Source organism: Canis lupus, chromosome 1 (genome assembly GCF_003254725.2).
Source record: "Canis lupus dingo isolate Sandy chromosome 1, ASM325472v2, whole genome shotgun sequence".
In the NCBI taxonomy this organism is placed as follows: domain Eukaryota; kingdom Metazoa; phylum Chordata; class Mammalia; order Carnivora; family Canidae; genus Canis; species Canis lupus.
In genome coordinates, this window is record NC_064243.1 from 70545384 (window position 1) to 70567042 (window position 21659).

At 40.3% G+C, this 21659-nt stretch overlaps 1 protein-coding gene across 2 annotated transcripts in view; it reads left to right on the top strand.

Annotated features, from left to right (window-relative positions):
* The first annotated feature begins 1628 nt into the window (after positions 1–1628).
* Positions 1629–21659, top strand: part of SLC35D2 (solute carrier family 35 member D2) — a 48541-nt gene continuing 28510 nt past the window's right edge. Inside the window, exons 1-3 of one of the 2 annotated variants that reach the window (XM_049115751.1) lie at positions 1629–1868; positions 12796–12829; positions 14827–14913. In XM_049115751.1, the coding sequence (XP_048971708.1) occupies positions 1681–1868; positions 12796–12829; positions 14827–14913 (309 nt within the window). In that variant the 5' untranslated portion in view covers positions 1629–1680. The remainder of the gene's footprint in view (positions 1869–12795; positions 12830–14826; positions 14914–21659) is intronic. The other variant, XM_025423092.3, reaches the window with a different exon arrangement.

Below are 21659 nucleotides of genomic sequence, written 5' to 3' on the forward strand. Positions count from 1 at the left end.
CAATAAGGTCTTGAAAGTATGCATGTAGAAGCAAATTAAGTGCAAATATGATTAAGGCTGTTATTAAAAGGGAGTTTACTGTTAACTTGTAAAAGTGGGCTCCATGGGATCCCTGGGTGGCGCAGTGGTTTAGCGCCTGCCTTTGGCCCAGGGCGCGATCCTGGAGATCCGGGATCAAATCCCACGTCGGGCTCCCTATATAGAGCCTGCTTCTCCCTCTGCCTATGTCTCTGCCTCTCTCTCTCTGTGTGTGTGACTATCATGAAAAAATAAATAAAAATTAAAAAAAAAAAAAGTGGGCTCCATGCTGGGCAGAGCTTGAACTCAAGACTCTTTAGATCAAGACATGAGCTGAGATCACCAAGTGACAGGCACCCCATTTTCAATTTTAAAATGGTCTTAATGTGTGTCTGCTTTTTTATTTTTATTATTTTTTAAAGATTTTTATTTATTCATTCATGAGACACACAGTCAGCCAGAGGGAGAAGCAGGCTCCGTGCAAGGAGTCGATCCCAGGACCCCAGGATCATGACCTGTGCCAAAGGCAGATGCTCAACTACTGAGCCACCCAGGTGCCCCTGCTTTTTTTAAATTTTATTTTGAGTAACATGGACTCTGGTTGTTCAAAGTTCTGGTTTAATTCTTACCAGTGCTGAAAATGTTCCTGGTTGTTCAGTGCCTACAACAGAAATACAATTGAATGGCATCAATACAGTTGGCCCAAACATTTTCATTTGAAATCTTGAGCTTTTTTTCTAAAAAGCTAAAATTTCAGATTCTTAAAGTTAATAGTTGAGAATGAAAATATGGGACACTTACTTGAAAAAATGCTCCATCAGATTGGTCAGAGTAGGCAGCTCTGGGAGACTCTCCTTGGATTTGGGTGAATACAAACACTGAAGCTAGTTGCTGTTGGCTGAGGAAAGAAAGGGGCCCTGATGTTGAGAAGCAGCCACCCAGCACCCAGAGGCAAGAAGACTTGAGACGCTGCACCACCTTCACCCTTTCTACTCCTGTGTATTTACCGGAGAGAAAGGAACATGTGTTCCTACAGGAACCTGGGCATTAAGGTTCATGGAAGCGCTCTGTGTCACAACCCCACGGGGGAACAGCCACTGTGACCCCATCAGCTGGGGAGTCAACTGTGTCTCAGCAGTTTAAAGAAACAACAAGGTGGGTGGTAAAGGCCTCGAAGGGACCGTACCTCTATGAAATTCCAGAAAAGGAAACTCCAGGCCGATAACCGAAGTCAGTCGGAGACGGGCGGGACTTGAGCTGGGCACGGAGGCGCTGACGGCGGCGAGGGAACCGGGGATGTGGGTAGTGCCGGGCGCACGCGTCTCGGAACCAGCGGTGCGCTCCTAAAACCACTGCATGGCCGTCCTCACACGTCAGACACTACTGGAGAAAGGCAAACCGGGCGCTCAGACTGAAGGGGGAGCAGGAAGCCAGGTTTCTGCGGCGGGTCCGGGAGCGGGGGCGCTGAGCCCCGGGGGCTCTGCGGGCGGCTCTGCGGGCGGGGGCCCTGCGGGTCGCGCCCTCGGGGCGGCCGCAGCCCTTCCTGTCTCGGACGCCCTCCCTCGGGCCGGCGGCGGGCGGGGACGGAACTGGGGCGGGGCGGGGCGGCGGGGGCGGCCTGGGCGCGGCGGCGGCGGCGGCGGCGGGCTGCGACCGCAGGACATGACGACCGGCCGCCGGGCTGAGGGCGCGGACCCGGGCCCGGGCCCCGACCCCGACCCCGACCCCGACCCCGACCCGGCCTCCGCGCGGCTGCCCTCCCGGGTGGCCAGGCTGCTGTCGGCGCTCTTCTACGGGGCCTGCTCCTTCCTCATCGTGCTGGTCAACAAGGCGCTGCTGACCGCCTACGGGTGAGCGGGGCGCAGGGGGCCGCGCGGGGTCCCGGGTGGGGGGGCGGGGGGCCCGGGACTGCGGAGCTGGCGTGCTGGCCGTGTGCTCCGTGCGCTGAGCACGTTTCCGCCGAGGCTGGAGCCCCGACCTGCCCCCGCTGCTGAAAACCGGACCACAACCTGACAGAGTCATTTTACGACCAGCAAATGTGGACACGCCTCTGCACCGCTTACCACCGCGTAGCTGGTAGCCCTGCACCCTGAGGCTTTCAGATGCACGGGGAGCTCAAACAAGTCATCTTGATGCGAACTCTAAAGGCGAATAGTTCTTTGCACAGACCTAGACTTTCAACAATCTGATGAGTCCTAAGCGGATAAATTTATGTGCATTGTTTGATCGTTTATTTTCAAATTACCAGTGTGTTCGTGGAAAACTGGGGAAAAAAACAATTAGAAGTGCACATGATGTACTTGTTTGGATTAGCGTACAGTAAGCCAGATTTGTGGTTCTTTGAGCTTATTTAGAAGGACTAGAAATTCCTGTTTAATTCTGCTATCCATGTAGCAGCACTGAAAGCATAGTGGATTTAGATCCGGCTGTACTACCTAATAGCTGTGCGTCTTGGGCTACACCTATAGTCAGCAGTTTCCTCAGATACAAAAGCTGGATAATTACAACCCTGTTCATTACCTCCCAGAGCTTTGCAGGAGCTGACATAAGTGAGGACTCTTTGTAAACTATACTAGTGCTACAAGAATGTGAAATCATAATTGTATAAAGAGCCTAAAGAGACCTCAGAGAATATCTTTAGCTTTCTTATTTTATACTTGAGAAAGTTGAGACCCACATGAGCGTGGCTGGTTACACCTCCAACAGGTGCTTACTGAGTGCCTACTATGAGCCAAGCCCATGACAGGCACCAGGGAAGCAGCTGTGATCAACACAGAGCCCCTGCTCTGGAGATTCCATACAGAAAAGAAGTGGGTTCATAAAGAAGCAGGGTGATTTCAGGTATGTTATGAGAGTGACTGGGGTGGAGTGGTTGGCACAGGAGCATTCCAAACTGAAGGGAAGGTGACAAAATGGACAGGAGTTTGGTCTGCTGGAGGAACTGAATGAGCAAATGAAGAAGAAGGTAGGAGAGATGATGAGGAGGGAGGCAGGGAAGGCAGGATCAGGTCTTTCATTCATTCAATATTTTTTAAGCACCTGTTAAGTGCCGGGCATTGTTCTAGGCACTTGGGATATAGGAGTGAATAAAGCAGATCAAAATCCCAAATGTTATGGAGCAAGCATCCATCCTCCTAGAGCTTACATGGAACTTTCTAGTGAATCAGTAAATAAGCTGATAGGATTTATATTATGTCAGATGTAGTTGTGTGGTCAGGAGTAAAAAAAATAAGGCAGGAAGGGGAGTTTAGCAGAGTCTGCCATCTCAGTGTGATCAGGGAAGCCTCACTGAGGAGGTGGCATTTGAGCCAAGAGATGAGTGAGGTGAGGGAAACAGGAAAAAACATTGCAGACATGAAAGATAAGAGTGTTTGGGTGGGAATGTTATTAGGTGAGGTCCCAGGGTAATGGATTGCTAGATCCTACAGAGCCTATGAAGCCCCGTGGGAGCTTTGAGGGAGATGGGAGCCACTAGAAGGTGTTGAGCAGAGTAACATGAACTAAATCACTCTGGCTGCTGTGCTGAAGGCAGATGTTGGGGGCCAGGGTGGAAGCAGGGAAACCATGATAAATAGTTTTAATTTTAGTCTAAATGCATTTGGCAGTCCCTTGGAAGGTTTCAGTATGATGAGTGACATGACAACTTACGTGATTAAAAAGATTTCATTGGCTGGCAGGTGGTTGGAGTACTGATGGCATTGGAATCCGGGAGAGGAGGTAGGAAGTGATTGCTGTATTCTAGATAATTCTAAGAGATGGCCTGGACTGGGGTGAAGGGTAGCAGCACATAGGCAGGAAAAGAGAGAGTTAGGATATTTTTTGGCAATCCCATAGACCTACAAGATCTCTACCAGTGCGTCGCAAGCATGTTTGCTGGTGTCCAAGGAAAACACAAACACTGTCTGAAAGAAATTAGAATGAATGTATACCTAAGCCTGTATCATTTAACACTTACTATGCAAGCTAATGAAAGAAAAAGAAAATATAAAACATCTATGATAAAAAAAAAAACAAAACAAGAGAATGGTATCAAGAGGCTTGTTTGGAAGTGATTGGCAGTTATGTTGGATGAAGTTTGAAGGTCAGTCTCTCTTTTCTGCACTTGAGTGGGCTGTGTGCTCTCTGGCCATGTCAGTCACTGCCTCCCAAAACATGTGTCATCTTGTTGGAAGCAGGGACCAGTAAGCACTGGTTAAGTGCTTCGAAGATGAAGGGCAGCAACCAACTGGGAAGAATTATTATTATATGAAACATCTCATGTTCTAGTCTTTCCACCTTTAAAATTTTGAGTTCTGTGATTGAATGAAGAAATGGCATTTTTGTCTCTGCAAGACAAAACTCTTTTATCCTTAGAAGTAAACATTTCACATTTCTGTAATATAACAAGCAATTAGAGAACGCTGTTCAAATAACACTGTTCATTCTCTCCTATCAATGTGTGCCTTAGGAACACATTTTTGAGGGGAAGGTTGGGCTGATTTGGTTACAACAATAAACCATAGAAATCTGATCCAAGCATTAGCTGTTTGAAGATAGAATAGAAGGAAGAACATTTCAGTAATTACCTAATCCACAGGGTCATAGGAATGTACCTCAAGGGATGTTTTTTCTCTTCCATTTTGAACAGATTGTTTCTTTCTGGGGACAAGACTGATGGGTGGTCTTCATTATTTGTTACGCTAGACTTGTGTGGTTCATTTGGAATCAGGCTCATGAGGGTTGTGAGTGGCCTGGTTGCCACTGTGATATACTGTTCTCTGTGACACGCAAGAATTTACTGATGGTGCTTAATAAAAATATGGAGCTTAGTTGTATTCAGTTTAGCAAGTATTTGCTCTCTACTTCTTTCTGCATCCCAGGACTTTGGGGATCACTTACCACATGGTTGGAAACCATCCAACCCTGCCTGGGAGTGTGAATTACTCGGGGAGGTTTTATAAAAGCTGTTGAATCGTCTCCAATGGTGGAAGCTGGAAATCCATATTAAAGACAGAGACAGCTTGTAGTTTTCTCCTACTCTGATAGAAACCTGCCCCCTCCGGAAGGCACCCCTCCCAGCCCCTGGATGCGGCTAGGCCTTGTCACCCGGGGCTGCCCAGGATGGGGTTGGGTCCTCGTGCCTCCCCACGGCTCACACTCACCTCTTCTGTGGTGTCTCCTGAGCTCCCGACACTCAGGTGACGATGGGCCCTGGTCTTCCTCTCCACCTGGACTGGCGGTGACCTTGGATCCACCGAGGGACCCTAGCAGTCGCTGCGGCCTCGCTGCCCACAGCCACCCCGGGTCATTCGGCCTGAGCCGCCCCGGTCTGCGCAGCCAGCCTTGCGGGTCCCACCCAGGCCCACCGCGGGGCTCCGGGCCGCCGCGGCCTCCCCACCACTTGCTCCGTCCTCCAGCCTGCACAGCACAGGCTGGAGGGGACCACGGGCACCTGGGGCTGCCCGGCTTCAGCTTAAGATGACATCCTGGAGCTCTGCTGGCTTCCGTGCTCCCCACTGATTTCGGCCGGGCCGGAGGCTTGCTGTGTTCAGCTCCACAGTGACTCCTTGACGCTTTCTCCTCCCAGAACCTTCCCTCACCCCCAACCTCCACTCCCCTCCCAGGTACTGTTGGCAAAGTGGAAGCCAGTGGGTGAGGCTGCTGTGAACACATAGGGAGCTTCTGTCCCCGGGGAAGGCCGGCCCTCTCCTCCTGCAGGTCTGTCCCCCAGCTCCTTCTGTCTTCTCTTCTCTCCACTTTAGTAGCCTCTGGCCCTTGAAGACATATTCAGATTTCTCAAGCTGAAATAACCCCTGCTTGAACCCATATGGACCCTCATTTGTTTCTTTAGAGACTGACTTCAAAAGTTATCTTCATTTCTTCACGTTCACTCCTACAAGAATTCTTTAAAAAATTGGAGATTATGTAAATACAGAAATGTATAAGGAAGGCAAAAATAATTATTTATATTCCCACTACCTAGAATAGATGTCTTGAAATATCTACTTAAAAAAAATTGGGGATGCCTGGGTGGCTCAGTGGTCGAGTGCCTCCCTTCCACCCAGGGCTTGATCCTGGAATCCGGGGATTGAGTCCCACACTGGGCTCCCTGCATGGAGCCTGCTTCTCCCTCTGCCTTTGTCTCTGCCTCTCTGTCTCTGTGGCTCTCATGAATAAATGAATAAAATCTTTTAAAAAATTAAAAATAAAAATGAAAAAATAAAAATTGTTTTAAACTAAGCTCTCTTCCCAATGTGGGGCTTGAACTCATGACCCCAAGATCAAGATTCATGTCATCTCCTGACAGAGCCAGCCAGGCGCCTCTCTATTTTTTTTTTTTTTCAAGAAAAGTCATTCTGGCATGATCATTACAAAGAATTCAAACAAAATATTAAGGTAAAATTAAAAAAAAAATACTATGGTGATGCCTGGGTGGCTCAGTGGTTGAGCATCTGCCTTTGGCTCAGGTCGTTATCCCGGGGTCCTGGGGATCGAGTCCCGCCGGCATCAGGCTCCCTGCAGGCTCCCTGAATAAAATCTTTTAAAAATAAAATAAAATATTATGAAGATGTATAGATTACTTTTTAAAAAAGATTTATTTATTTATTTTAGAGAGACAGAATGAGCAGGGGGAGGGGCAGAGGGAGAGAATCTCAAGCATAACTCCCCCCTGTGGGTGGAGGCTGAAGTGGGGCTCGATGTCACAGACCTGAGATCATGACCTGAGATGAAATCAAGAGTCAGATGCTTAACCAACTGAGCTACCAGGTGTCCCTAAATTACTTTTTTAAAGAGAGTCCATATTATAGATACCAGTTATTTACTCTTTTATTTATAAATTGTTTTCTTTAATCCAGTAAGTATTTGGAAAGAGGGGACACTTTTAAAAATTAGTTTTAGAGAGAGCATTTAGTAATTTATCAGTTGCATATAAAACCTAGTGCTGATTACATCAGGTGCCCTCCTTAATGCCCATCACCCAGTTACCCCATCTCCCTCCCCTCCTCCAGCAATCGCAGTTTGTTTCCTAGAGTTCAGCATTTCTTATGGTTTGCCTCTCTCTCAATTTTCATCTTATTTTATTTTTTTTCCTTCCCCTATGTTCATCTGTTTTGTTTCTTAAATTCGACATATGAGTGGGATCATATGTGTATTTGTCTTTCTCTGACTGACTTATTTAGTTCCAGCCATTGTATTGCAAATGGCAAGGTTTCATCCTTTTTGGTGGCTAAGAAATATTCATATATGTATCTCCCACATCTTCTTTATCTATTCATCTGTCAGTGGACATCTGAGCTCTTTCCATATTTTGGCTATTGTGGACATTGGAAAGAGGGGCTTTGGGACACCTGCACCCCGATGTTTATAGCAGCAATGGCCACGATAGCCAAACTGTGGAAGGAGCCTCGGTGTCCAACGAAAGATGAATGGATAAAGAAGATGTGGTTTATGTATACAATGGAATATTACTCAGCTATTAGAAATGACAAATACCCACCATTTGCTTCAACGTGGATGGAACTGGAGGGTATTATGCTGAGTGAAGTAAGTCAGTCGGAGAAGGACAAACATTATATGTTCTCATTCATTTGGGGAATATAAATAATAGTGAAAGGGAATATAAGGGAAGGGAGAAGAAATGTGTGGGAAATATCAGAAAGGGAGACAGAACGTAAAGACTGCTAACTCTGGGAAATGAACTAGGGGTGGTGGAAGGGGAGAAGGATGGGGGGTGGGAGTGAATGGGTGACGGGCACTGGGGGTTATTCTGTATGTTAGTAAATTGAACACCAATAAAAAATAAATTAAAAAACAAAAAAAAATAAAGCTAAATATAGATCACCAAAAAAAAAAAAAAAAAAAAAAGGAAAGAGGGGCTTTTATTTAATTATTTTTTAAGGATCATCTATATGCCCCTCCAGGACTTTTTATTATGAAAAGTTTCAAGCATACAGAAAAATGGAAAGCAGAGTACAATGAACAACCATATACATATCACTGAGATGAAATAATGAACATTTTGTTATATTTGCTTCCCCCTCCAACTGCTGAAAGTAAGTTACAAACATCATGATATTGCACTCTAAGATTCTTTAGCATGTCTCTCCTGAAATATAGATAGTCTCCTGCATCGTATCATTTTTGCTTTTAACAAACTTTAATGATTTCCTAAAATAATATAATACCAAATATGTAATCTTCCCATTCGTCCCAAGATATTTTTATGGTTGTTTTATTTATTTATTTTTAAAGATTTTATTTATTTATTCATGAGAGACAGAGAGAGAGAGAGAGAGAGAGAGAGAGAGGCAGGGACACAGGCAGAGGGAGAAGCAGGCTCCATGCAGGATGTCCCATGTGGGACTTGATCCCAGGACCCCAGGATCACTCCCTGAGGCGAAGGCAGATTCTTAACTGCTGAGCCACCCAGGCATCCCTTATGGTTGTTTTAAATATTTAAATCAAGATCCAGTCAGGCTTCATGAAATGCACAGAGTTATGTCTTTATACTTTATTTTAATCTAGAAAAGCGCCTCATCCCAGTTCTTTCCCATGATACTGACTTTTTGAAAAGCCTGGACCAGGTATTTTATAAAATGTCCCATATTATGGATTGTCTGAGTTATGTTTTTGAAGTCTTGCTTACCTTATTTCCCAACTGAAATTTAGATCTAAGAGCTTGATTACATCCAGATTAAACTTTTTTGGCAGGGTTGCTTTATAGCTGACCCTGTGAATTCATATTCTATCATATCTGGGGCTGTCCCACTATTTGTCATGCTGGCTACATTTGAAGGCTTATTTTAGGTGGGGATTGCAAGGTAAAACTGATTTTCAAATACAGATTTCTTTACTACAAATGTTTGTATTTCTTAAAAGACCCCTCTAAAATGAAGAGGTCATGAAAAACATTAAGAAGTTGATCTCTTGGGGCACCTGGGTGGCTCAGTGGGTTAAGTGTCTGCCTCCAGCGCAAGTCATGATCCCAGGGTCCTGGAATGGAGCCCCACGTCAGGCTCCCCGCTCACCAGGGCTTCTGCTTGTCCCTTCCCCTCTGCCCCCCCCCCCCACCTCGGGCTCTCTCTCTCTTAAATAAATAAATAAATAAAATTTTTTTTTGAAGAAGAAATTGATCTTGTCATGTTTATTTTGTAAACACATTTCAATTATAAACACGTGTCAATGGAAGACCTCTCTGCTCTGAAGGATGAAGATGTTTGCGAGTTTCTTCCTAACCCTCCCTACCTCCATATCCTGTTTTATAATGTAATGTCCTATTGTGTAATTATAATCCTACAGCTGTTTGCATCTGTTCTGTATTTAAATGGATACAGTCATCAGCAACAGCCATTTTACCACAATGTCTCCATTCCCAAATTCATTATTTTGATTTGACTCCTGATTGGTGGAACCATTGTCTGTAGTTTTCTTATGGATTTCATGGCTGCTGCTTTACTTACAGCGAACATTACTTACATTGAACATTCTTTAACAATGTGGTTTTAGATCAGAAGATTCAGTCTGTTTTCCTTGTGTCAACAAATTTGCTTTTTATCTTTGAATCATTTTCTCTGTTTATTGAGTTCCTTCTCTCCCTGTATTGTATTTTCCTCTGACTCAATCTCTTTGTCTTCTGTAAGCCTTTTGTTGTTGTTGTTTTACTGTTTGTTTATGTTGCTGTCTCGTGGCCTCCTTTGATGTGGAAGGTTATATTCTCTGGGAAGCTGACTGTGAGATGCGGGGGAAGGGTATGGGGGAGAGCTCTTAGGATCACTCCTGTGGTGGAGTGAGGGCAGCAGGACTTGGCTGTTCTGCAAGCACAACAAAGCCTGATCCCAGGGGCTCTGGAGCTGGGATGGCTCAACAGACTTCTCCTGAACTGGGGTGGGGGCCCTGGCCTTTTACACCTTTGCTTAGAGCAGAGATTGGATGCAGGATGCTCACAGGGAGGATGTTTGTGATTGGCAAGGCAGCTTTCTTCAGTTGAGGATGTTCTTGGACAACTGGAGAAGGACTGCTCAGTCCAGAGGGCTGTCTGGGTGGCACAACTGGCACACATCCCTTGCAGTTAATTTAATTCTCCTGGTGGTGCTGTCCAGACATTCATTCTGTTTTCTTTGATAAGGTAAGTCAGTTCTTTATTCTCATCTTGCCCTATCTGAAAAGGTAATATACAGATTGAGGGCTGAGTGTGTGTGTGTGTGTGTGTGTGTGTTATTTCCCTCTATTGTAGTAGCCTGAGAGAATGACTGGCAGCCAGTGGAGGTTTGGACAGTGAACAGGGTGTGTGTGCTGCCTTGTTAAAAGTATCTAAACTACCTGATGCCATTTGTGGAAAGGTCATTTTTCCCTCACAGCTCTGCACTGTCATCTTTGTCATATCTGTGTGTATCTGTCCTCATCTCTGTCTCATCCATTATGTCGATGCAAAATGAACAATCTTCAGAATCTCTAAGAGTAAGAGAGTTTTATTCGAGCCCAAGTTAGGACAGCTGCCTGGGAAACATGCTCTTCACAGGGAAGAAAGAGCTCCAGAGAATGAACAGTTTTTATAGGGTTACATATTGTTTTTACATCTTGTAAAAGCTCAAAAGATTATATATTAACATATATGCAAGAACCGCAAGTTTTAACGTCAAGGAATGCAGGGAGTAGCATTGATTGCTATCTTAAGGACAACATGGTTTTCCTTTAGGCCACTCATTTGTAAAACAGGTGTACAATATATGCTTGATGGACCATAAATCGGGCTTTTGGTATAAACAAAGTTTATGTATAGCTATGCTGACTTGGGAATCTAAAATAGCTTCTCTAAAACATAAAAAAATAAAATAAAATAAATAAAATAGCTTCTCTTCTATCTCAGGCCTTGAAAGATTTTTTTCTCTCAGCAAATATAATAAATGCATTTATTGTGATCTTTAGTCTTTTATTAGATTTGTTCCAGAGTATACTATTACTTTTTAAAGTTTTTATTTATTTGAGAGAGAGAGAATGAGCCTGAGTAGGAGAAGGTGCAGAGGGAGAGAAAGAGGGACAGGGACAAGCAGACTCCCCACTGAGCAAGGATCCCGATGCCTGACTCGATCCCAGGGTCCTGGGGTCATGATCTGTGCGGAAGTCAGACACTTAACCAACTGAGTTAACTCAAGCGCCCCAACTAGGTATATGATTTTTTAAAAAATGTTTTTATTTATTTATTCATGAGAGACACAGAGAGAGAGAGGCAGAGACACAGGTAGAGGGAGAAGCAGGCCCCATACAGGGAGCCTGATGTGGGACTCAATCCTGGGACTCCAGGATCATACCCTGAGCCAAAGGCAGGCACTTAACTGCTGAGCCACCCAGGCATCCTGGTATATGATTTTTAAAAAATAGTATAGGCATACCTCTGAGGTCTTATGGACTTGGTTCTAAACCACCACAAAAAAGTAAGTATTGCAATAAAGTGAGTCAACTGAGTTTTTTGGTTTCCCAGTTCATATAAAAGTTAGGTTTACACTATACTATAGTCTATTAAGTGTGGAATTGCATTATGTCTTAAAAATAATGTATATATTAATTAAAAAATACTTTACTGCTGAAATAATGCTAATCATCATCTGAGTTTTCAGCGGGTCATAATCACTGGTCACAGATCATCACAAGTATAATAATAATAATGAAAAAGTCTGAAATATTAGGAGCATTATCAAAATGTGACACAGATATGAAGTGAGCAAATGCCATTGGAAAAATGGTGGCAATAGACTTGCTCAAGTAGGGTTACCACCAACCTTCACTTTGTATGGTGAAGTGTGGTATCTGCAAAGCATGATAAAGTGAAGCACAATGAAATGAGATATGTCTGTATAATGATGAATTATCATAGAGCCCTCACCCAGTTTCAACAACCTTACTGCATTTGTATTCCCCCCTCCATTCAGTCCTACCATTTCCCCCCAGATGATTTTGAAGCAGATTAAAAATATATCATCACATGCATTTCAGTATGTATTTCTTTTTTCAAAAGATTTTATTTATTTATTTATTTATTTATTTATTTATTTATTTATTTATTTTAGAGAGAGACAGCTTGTGTGAGCAAGGGGAGGGGAAGGGCGTGGGAGGGGAAAGAATCTCAAGCAGACTCCGCTCTGAGCATGGAGCCTGACATGGGGCTCGATCTCACCACCCTGAGATCATGATCTGAGTCGAAATCAAGAGTTGGATGCTTAATTGACTGAGCCATCCAGGTGTCCCTCAGTATGTATTTCTAAGAGATAAGAAGGGCTCTTTTGTTTTAAAAAAATACCACCCTAATATTTTTCATACCCAAAAAAGCAAAAATAATTCCTTAATATCATAAAATGAACAGTTAAGATTATTTGATGTGTTTTTAATGCTATTATAAAATGATCTTTTTAAAATTTTCACTTGTTTCTTATTGGCATATAGATATATAAATGATTTTTTCATATTTTCATCTTGTAGCCCATGACTTTGCTAAAGTTATTTATTAATTCTAATAATTTATCCCCAGATTATTTTGGCTTTCTACATACATAGTCATGTTGTCTGTTGACAACAGGCAAGGGACATGACAGGCAAGGGACAATAGAAAATCACCAAGTTTAGCAACAATCAGTTTTAAAAAAAAGAACAAATGAAAAGTCAATGAATTTTATGTTAAGTTTTAATTGTCTAAGAATGAAAAAAAAAGTAATATCTTTTTAAATAACTCCTGCCATTATGTATTAAAGACTGCAAATTTTTATCAGTTGCTAAAGTTATTTGTTATTCTGTGTTTTTTTGTAGATTCCCATCACCAATTTTTCTTGGAATTGGACAGGTAAGTGAAAAAGAAAGATTAACTGCTTAGTTGTCATTATACATGATGAAATTTTAAGTGCTTTTGTTTAAGACTGTGGTTTACAAATTTATTCAGCTGGCAGAGGGCCAGAGGATCAGGATACTTGTGGTTAAATAGCATGAAATAATGATATACATTTTATGTCTTTCTATAATTTAGGAACAGTTGTATTTGGAGGGAAAAAAATGAACTACTTGTTTCAACTTCCTTAATTGAATTTAATTGCTGTAAAGCAAGGAGCCAGGAGAAGGAGAAGCCAGCCACCTACAAGACCTGGTGGATGACAAATGAATGGGTTGGAGACTGGGGTGGGACGGGCCACTGTACCCAGAGAGAAAGGGCTGGGGAGATGCAATCCCATTCACTATGTCCTTATTATCAAAACTCTGGAGGTGTTTCAGGAGAAGCAAGGCTTTTGAATTTTTACATCAAATTTGTAAATGCTGGCCACACATTCCAATTTTTACAAAACTCTCTATGGGCCAAACGAAACATATTTGCATTCTGCTTCTTGCGGTTTGTGATTTTTTTGTTCTCGAGTATAAAGACAAGGTTGGATAAGCTTTCAGACTATCCCCATTTGGCTACTTCTGAAGTTTCCCATTAATATTAATTTGTGACTTGTTTACTCTCTTGATCATATGCTGGTGATTTCTAATAGGCAAGTGGTAACAGGCACCCAAGGTATTTTTTTTTTTTTTTTGGTTTGGATTTGCTTTAATTTATAGGGAGAAAAATGTAAAATTATTAAAATTGTATCTGTTAGCTAAATTTTTAATTGCGAATCTTGGAAAGGATGTCATTTATATGATTAAGCATTATTCTGGTTAAATGTTTTTGATAAGGTATTCTTTGTGACAATGTTTTAGGGAGAAAAAATATTAAGAAATGAAAATAGTTCCTTGAGGTCAAAAATATATTATCTTACTCTTTCAATGTGAAACATATAGAAAAAAGTACTTTAAAAGATCAGTGAATATGTAATAATGTACCCCTAGTAATCCCCAAGGCAAATAAATTCACTGGCTTGTACTCAAGGTAAAGCCTTTCTGATATGCAATTTGTGGGGAAGAGAGCAGTAGACCTAATTTAAAAAGCCTGAGTTATAGAATATTTTAAGTAAGTGTTAATATATTTCTGTAAGAATTATAAAGTAAGTCATAAATATAAACTGTAATTATAATTCAAGATGGGCTCATGTTATATTTATCATAAGTATTACATTTGTAAGCTCATTAGGCTCAAGGTTTAGGATGATGATCATGTTGAAGGAATTCTTAAATTCTTGATCATAAAATGGAGAAAATTGAGTAAGTTCTAAAATTTGCATAGGAAGATATTAAAATTTTTTCTTTCATAATAATAATCTGGAGTATTTCTAATATACTTGATGGACTCCAGATTAATAGGGTTTGAATGAGACATTTTCATAGTACTGGCTAGATTGAAGAGAACAATAAATCTCTTTTAAAATAGTTTTTTCTCCTAATTTGTCTTCTGTATTATAGGAATATTGGACTTAACAGAAAGTGTGTTTATGTGTGGAGATTTCCCCCTTTGCCCTACCCACAGATTCACTTTATGTGGGAAGGTGACCATATGCTTGGGACACAGGAATTATGGTCCAGCATCAAGGAGTGGCCTCATGACCGTGGTCACTCTGACCAGTTTTGGGGACACCATTTCTTTATTCCTCTCTGTCACTGTTCCTTGAGCCCCTTGATATCATATGTATGTGTGTAAGTCTATTTGATCTTGTACTTTTTGCCTATAGTTCTGATGGAATTCATACATTGGCAAGAAAAACAATTTTAATATTCTAAGAAATAGTTATTATTTGGAACCTAGAGTATGGATTTTTCTGAATAATATTTTCTTTTTGATGAATGTGTTTTCTTCTGATGATGTCTTTGTACCTAAAATAGTCCTTTCAGATATTTTACTGAAGTTTCTACCTTCTACCTTTTTTTTTTTAGATGGCAGCTACCATAATGATACTATATGTGTCCAAACTCAATAAAATAATTCACTTCCCTGATTTTGACAAGAAAATTCCAGTGAAGGTATGTGATGAAGAGTAAATACAGCTTTGTTGGAAGGTGTGAAAATACTATAGAGTTATAAATTGATCTGAGAATACACGTCATGTTCCACACACACTGTGCTTCCTGCTTACACTGAGTAGAAACTTAATAAAGATATTCTGTTATTCATTCAGTTGTCCATTAATGTAATGTAGTTATAGTAATAGTGTGTGCTTAGCAAATGACATTAAATAAATACTTTATATCTTCTGAAATGGAAATTGGTAAGCTTTTTTGGTTAAAAAAAAAAAACACACCAGGTAATATATATTTAGGCTTGTAGGACAGACCATTTCTGTTGGAACTATTCACTGTATCCTGATACATAAATGAATTGCTGTGATTGTGTGCTAATAAAACTTTATTTACATGGACAAAAAAATGGGTGAGATTTGGCTGGTAAGCCCTACTTTTCTGATCTTGTTAGAAGTTTTCATTTGTAGCTTGGATTGATAAGAGCTGTGAGTGGAATGAAGAATACAATTTAATATACCTAGAAATATACGAATTTTTCTGTGGAGGAACTAGAAACATAAAACCTGCCTTTCCTTCCTGGGAATGTGGAATAGAACTACCTTTTTAAAATAGTTGGTGGTTCAATAAATAGTTGCTTTAAGCCAGACATTTATTCTTAGATCGATCCTATAAACAGGTGGTATTGATTGGATTATGACTACATTTTTAGATTTAGGGAATTAAATCAGACTGTCACTTCCTTGAGGATGAGGACCTTGCATGGCTTCTTCACTACTGTGTCTCTAAGATCTGAAAGATGCTGGCATCTAAATTATTTATCACTAAATTGTTCATCAGTCTGACTAAGCACATGCATGCAGCATCAGTAATCAGGGACATCTACATAAAGAGAAAAACAAAATATTGAAGTATAATGAAAGCTATTAATCCAGCCGTAATAGGAAAAATAAGAATATTGTTGGGCTTGCTTACACTTAGTTTATGATACACTATAGTTTTTAAACATTTTAAAATTGTGAAATCCGAATCTAAATGCAGGGAAAAAAGGCATCAACATGAATGTATATTGAATGAATAATAACCTGTGCAGTCCTTGCCTAGATCATGAGATGGGATCACAAAATCTTCCTTACTCATTATTCTCTTATAATATACTTTTCTTGCTTTCTTTGTAATTATTCTAATACGCATTCCTGAATTATGTTTTGCTATTTTTGCATGTTCTGGAAAGAGAATACTGTTCTGCACATACTTAGGGTTGGATCTCAGAGCACATATATCAGTCAGCTAGGGCTCCCATAACAAAAACAACAGACTTAGGGGCTTAAACAACAAGAATGAGTTTTCTCACAGTTCTGGAAGTAAAAAGTCCAAGATCAAGGTGTCGGCAGGGTTGGTTTGAGGTATAAATTCTTTCTTTGGTGTTTTGATAGCTGCCTTCTTGCTATGCCTGACATGACCTTTTATGTTTTGTGCGTGCACTCCTGGTGTCTCCTCCTCTTCTTCTTCTTCTTTTTTTTTAAAGATTTATTTATTCATAGAGAGAGAGAGGCAGAGACACAGGCAGAGGGAGGAGCAGACTCCATGCGGGGAGCCCGACATGGGACTTGATCCCAGGTCTCCAGGATCACACCCTGGGTTGCAGGCGGCGCTAAACCACTGCACCACTAGGGCTGCCCTGGTGTCTCCTCTTCTTAGGAGGACATCGGTCCTATTGAGTTGGGCCCCATCCTTATGACCTCATTTAACCGTAACTACCTCTTAAAAACCCTATCTCCAGATAATAGTCACATGGGCATTAGGGCTTCAAATATGAATTTTAAGGGGACACAACTCGGTCTAAAATGGCACTTGTGGCATGAGTTTCTCTGGGAGGTCTATTAAGAAGTGGAATGGGGGACCCCTGGGTGGATCAGTGGTTGAGCATCTGCCTTTGGCTCAGGGCGTGATCCCAGATTCCCAGGATCGAGTCACACATCCGGCTGCCTGCATAGAGCCTTCTTCTCCCTCTGCCTGTGTCTCTGTTTCTCTCTGTGTCTCATGAATAAGTAAATAAAATCTTAAAAAAAAAAAAAAAAAAAAAAGAAGTGGAATGGTTGCAGTAGTTGAGTAGATAACATCAATGTGTTCTCCAAAGTGGTGGTACTAGTTCACACTCCTGACAAAAGTGCGTTTAAGTCCCTGCTGCTCTGCCTTCTTGCCAATCCTTGATAGGTCAGTCATTTTATTTATTTTTTACTTTTTTGCTATTTTAATTACTATGTGTTGATATGTCAGTCATTTTAAATTGTGCTAATCTGGTGGGATATAATGCCCTCGGCTTTAATTTGCATTTTCTTGACTATTAATGAGGTTTTTTTAATGCCCATTTTGGATATCCTTTTTTGTGAAGTATTGGTTCAAGACTTGCCCATTTTTCTGTTGGGTTGATGTCTTTTTTTCACTGATCTGTTTAGGAGTTAAAAGAAAATTTATTAATGATAATCCTCTTGTTAATTACATACAGTATTGCAAATAGATTTTCTCCCTCTGGGGTGTATCTTTTTATTTTGTTTACATGTATTTATCATGTATTTCCTATCATAAGCAGTAATCCTAATTTAAAATTAGTTAAATTTTATCAGTCTTTTCCTTTATGATTAATCACTATTCTTAAGAAATCCTTCCTCAGTTTGAGGTTATGAATATATTTTTCTAGATAAAAGATATGTAGTTTTTTAGAATTAGGTTTTTAATCTGTTTGCAGTTAATTTGTGTGGATGGTGTGGGGTAATGGTTCAATTTCATTTTTTTTCCCAAATAATGGGCATTGGTATTCACATATTTTATTTCTGTGCTCTCCATGTCTTTTCATTTGTCTGTTTGGTTTTTTGCAACATTACCACACAGTCTTCATTCCTATAGCTTTGTGAAAAGTTTTGCTATCTACTAGAGCAAATCTTTCCTTTGTTCTTGATCCTTCAAATTTCTTTCTTTTTTTTTTTAAAGATTTTATTTATTTATTCATGAGAATACTCTGAGAGGAGAGAGAGAGAGGCAGAGACACAGACAGAGGGAGAAGCAGGCTCCATGCAGGGAGCCTGATGTGGGACTCGATCCCAGGTCTCCAGGATCAGGCCCTGGGCTGAAGGCGGCGCCAAACCGCTGAGCCACCCAGGCTGCCCAATCCTTCAAATTTCTATATGGATATTGGAAGCAGCTTGTCAAGTTTCAGAAAAATAACCTTTTGGGATTTTAATTGGGATTTCATTGATGTTATAAGTCAATTTGGGACAAATTGATATTTTAAAAATATGGAATATTTCAGTCTGTCAACATAGTATACGTATACCTTCTTTAATTGCCCTCAGTAAAACTTTATAATTTTCTCTGTAGAGGTCTAACATTTCTGTTAATTTATTCCAAGGTACTTCTTCCTTTTTTTCCTTTTTTGCTCTTACATATATCTTTAAAAAATATATTATTTGGAAAATTAGAGGGATATATTTTATAGTGTATTTATATATTATTTTATATCCACAAAATTATAGAACTAATTATTGAATTAATATATCATAATTTACTTCTGGTTTCCTTTAGATTTTTTTCTTTTTTCTTTTTTAATTTTTATTTATTTATGATAGTCACACAGAGAGAGAGAGAGAGAGAGAGAGAGGCAGAGACATAGGCAGAGGGAGAAGCAGGCTCCATGCACCGGGAGCCCGACGTGGGATTTGATCCCGGGTCTCGAGGATCGCGCCCTGGGCCAAAGGCAGGCGCTAAACCACTGCGCCACCCAGGGATTCCCCTTTAGATTTTTTTCTACATTCACATTTCATCTGCAAAAAATGACAGTTTTGCTTCATTTTTTCCAACATTCTAACTTTTATTTCTTTTACATGCCTTAATGTATAGTGTAGGACCCTAGGTGCAATTTTGATTGAAATGGTTATACCGACATGTTTGATTTCAAAGAGAAAGTTTTTAACATTTCACATTAAGTGTGTTGTTTGCTGTAGGGTTTTTGTAGATACTTTATATGCCTGTTCCAGTTATCTTTTTTAGAAAGATTTTTTTATTTGGGAGGGTGGGGTGCCAAGGGAGAGGGAGAGAGAACCTCAAGCAGACTCCATGCCCAGCAGAGCCTGATGTGTATCTTGATCTCACAACTCTGAGGTCACGACCTGAGCCAAAACCAAGAGTTGGATACTTAACTGACTGTAACCATCCAGGTGCCCTGTTCCAATTATCTTATGCTGCATAACTTAGTGACTCAAAACAATAATCACTGTATTATTTCTCACATGTACTGTGGTTAAGGAATTAGGGACAGTTTTCAACTGGGTAGTTCTGGCTTAGGGCATCTGTATAGTTTCAGACAGACAATAGCAGAGTGGAAACAACAATGGGGGTTCTGGTTTGTGCAGCTGGAACCTGGTCCCAAATCTTTCTCTTCTTATTATCTCAGGCCTCTCTATATGTCACTCATGTAGGCTAGTTTGGGCTTCCTCACAAAATGGCAGGTTTCACGTGGTCAAAATTCTTACATAGTACTGAATTCTACAAGGGCGAGTGTTCCAGCAAGTAGGGAAAAACTACCTTGCTTTTTGTGATCTGGCCTCAAAGATCACATAGTATCATTTCATCTGTACATTATTAGTTGAAACAGTCCCATGCAATTTTAAATGGAAGGGACCTAGATCCTACCTCTGGATGGAAGGAAGTGTCAAAGTCATGTTTTAAGAGCATATGAAATGGGGAGTCCTGTTGCAGCCTTCATCTCTGATTATGGATTTGTCTATTTCTCTTGTTTTTTTATTTGTTTTGTTTTTTCTTTTTCTTGTTTTTAAAGACTTTATTTATTTGACAGAGAATGAGCACAAGCAGGGGGAGTGGCAGGCAGTGGGAGAGGGAGAAGCAGGCTCCCCACTGAGCAGGGAGCCAGATGCTGGGCTTGATCCCAGGACCCTGGGATTATGACCTGAAACTCATGAAGGCAGATGTTTAACAGACTGAGCCACCCAGGTGCTGCTCCGAGGATTTTTTTTTTTTATAAGTATAGTACGGTATTGTAGATGTGTCTTCTTTTTCTTATAATTTTCTTAACATTTTCTGTAGCTTACTTTATTGTAAGAGTATAGCATATAATACATATAACATAGAAAATACACGTTAATTGACTCTGTTATTGCTAAGGCTGCTGGTCAAATGTAGGCTGTTAATACTTAAGTTTTTGGGAAGTAATATTGTACATGGATTTTCAACTGTGCAGGGGGTTGTCATCCCTAAGCCCTGCATTGTTCAAGGGTCAACTGTATATGAGGTGTACCCTTTCTGTTTGAGTTCTTTTACATTTCCCTGGAAATTACAGCAAGCATACCTAACTTACCAAAATCTAAAGTTGATTAATAAATGTGTCTTCCTTGTCAACATTTACCTCTCCTCCCAATTTATTTTGCTCTTGTCAGCAGGTACTTTAATCCTCTAGCTTTATGTAAATCTCACAGTATGTTTTTCTTTTCTTTTTTCTTTAAACCATCAATATTTGTTTATATTTATCCATGTATATTTACCCATGTATTTATTGCTTTCTTTGCTTTTTTTTTCTTTTTTGCATCTCACACTTTCCACTTTCCTCCTGATTAAAGTATACCTCCTTTAGGATGTACTTTATTAATGGTCTGATTAAATTCCCTTAGTTTTTGTTTGTTTGTTTGAAAAAGACTACGGTTTTCTTTGCTTTTGAAAGATATTGTCATTGGGGGGTAGCATTCTAACTTGACTTTCGAGGAGGCAGTTTTGCGGTCTTCTGGCTTCCATTGTTTCTCTCTGGGTTTCTGTTTTCACTTTAGTTTTGGCCTAGGGACTCACTATTTTCCCACATACTTTTGGAAGTTTCCCTTCATACTTTTATGAAGGCTTTGAATTATTTTATGTAACATTGTTAATTGTTTTTAGTGGGGAGATTAATACAAATAATCTAGCCCATTGTTACTAAAAACTAGAAGTCAATATCGTTTTTATTTTGAATCATATAAGGAAAGGGGGCCAACTGATTCTTTTCAATGCCTAATAACTTCTAAAGTTATAATATTCCAGGATCAGTTGTAGGCTGCTAGCCAGATTGTTGTGAATGAAGGGGAAGGTCCTGGATCTGAGGTCCTCTATGTCTTCTTTCTTGAACAAATCTCCTAATAATAACATTTTATAAATTTGGGGGGGTAGATGACACTATTTCAAAATCCTTCAAAGAGTATCTTATCTGAGTTGCATGCTTAATGTCTTTTTAGTGGAAAAAGAAGTGCTAGGCTCACCTTAATAGCTATGGATTATTGTATCAGTCAAAAACTTTTCAGTTATTGTGTGACCTAATGAAAGGATATATATATATTTTTTTCGTTTTATGGAAGACTAGGTCTTACATGTCGTGTGTTTCTTCAGTATGTTTTGAACAATATTTCTCTTGATAATCAGAAGATAATTCAGGAGCTAAGAGCTCAGTTAAACCTAACTCAAATACTATTGTTAACATTGTTTAACCTTGGTAAATAGGTAATCATTATGCACCTTGAAAACAAATAAAGTAACTCCAAAGTAATGTGGCTGGTAGACACAACTTTTTGAAAGGGTCACCAAGCTTGTTAATTCCAGTGAGATCTGAACCTTTGTTGTTATCCAGAAAAGTGCATAATGCATAGGTAGCAAGTTTGTCCACCTTCTCAGGGGACCTTCTGAATCTTATGCATATACTATAAATACCCATTATTAGC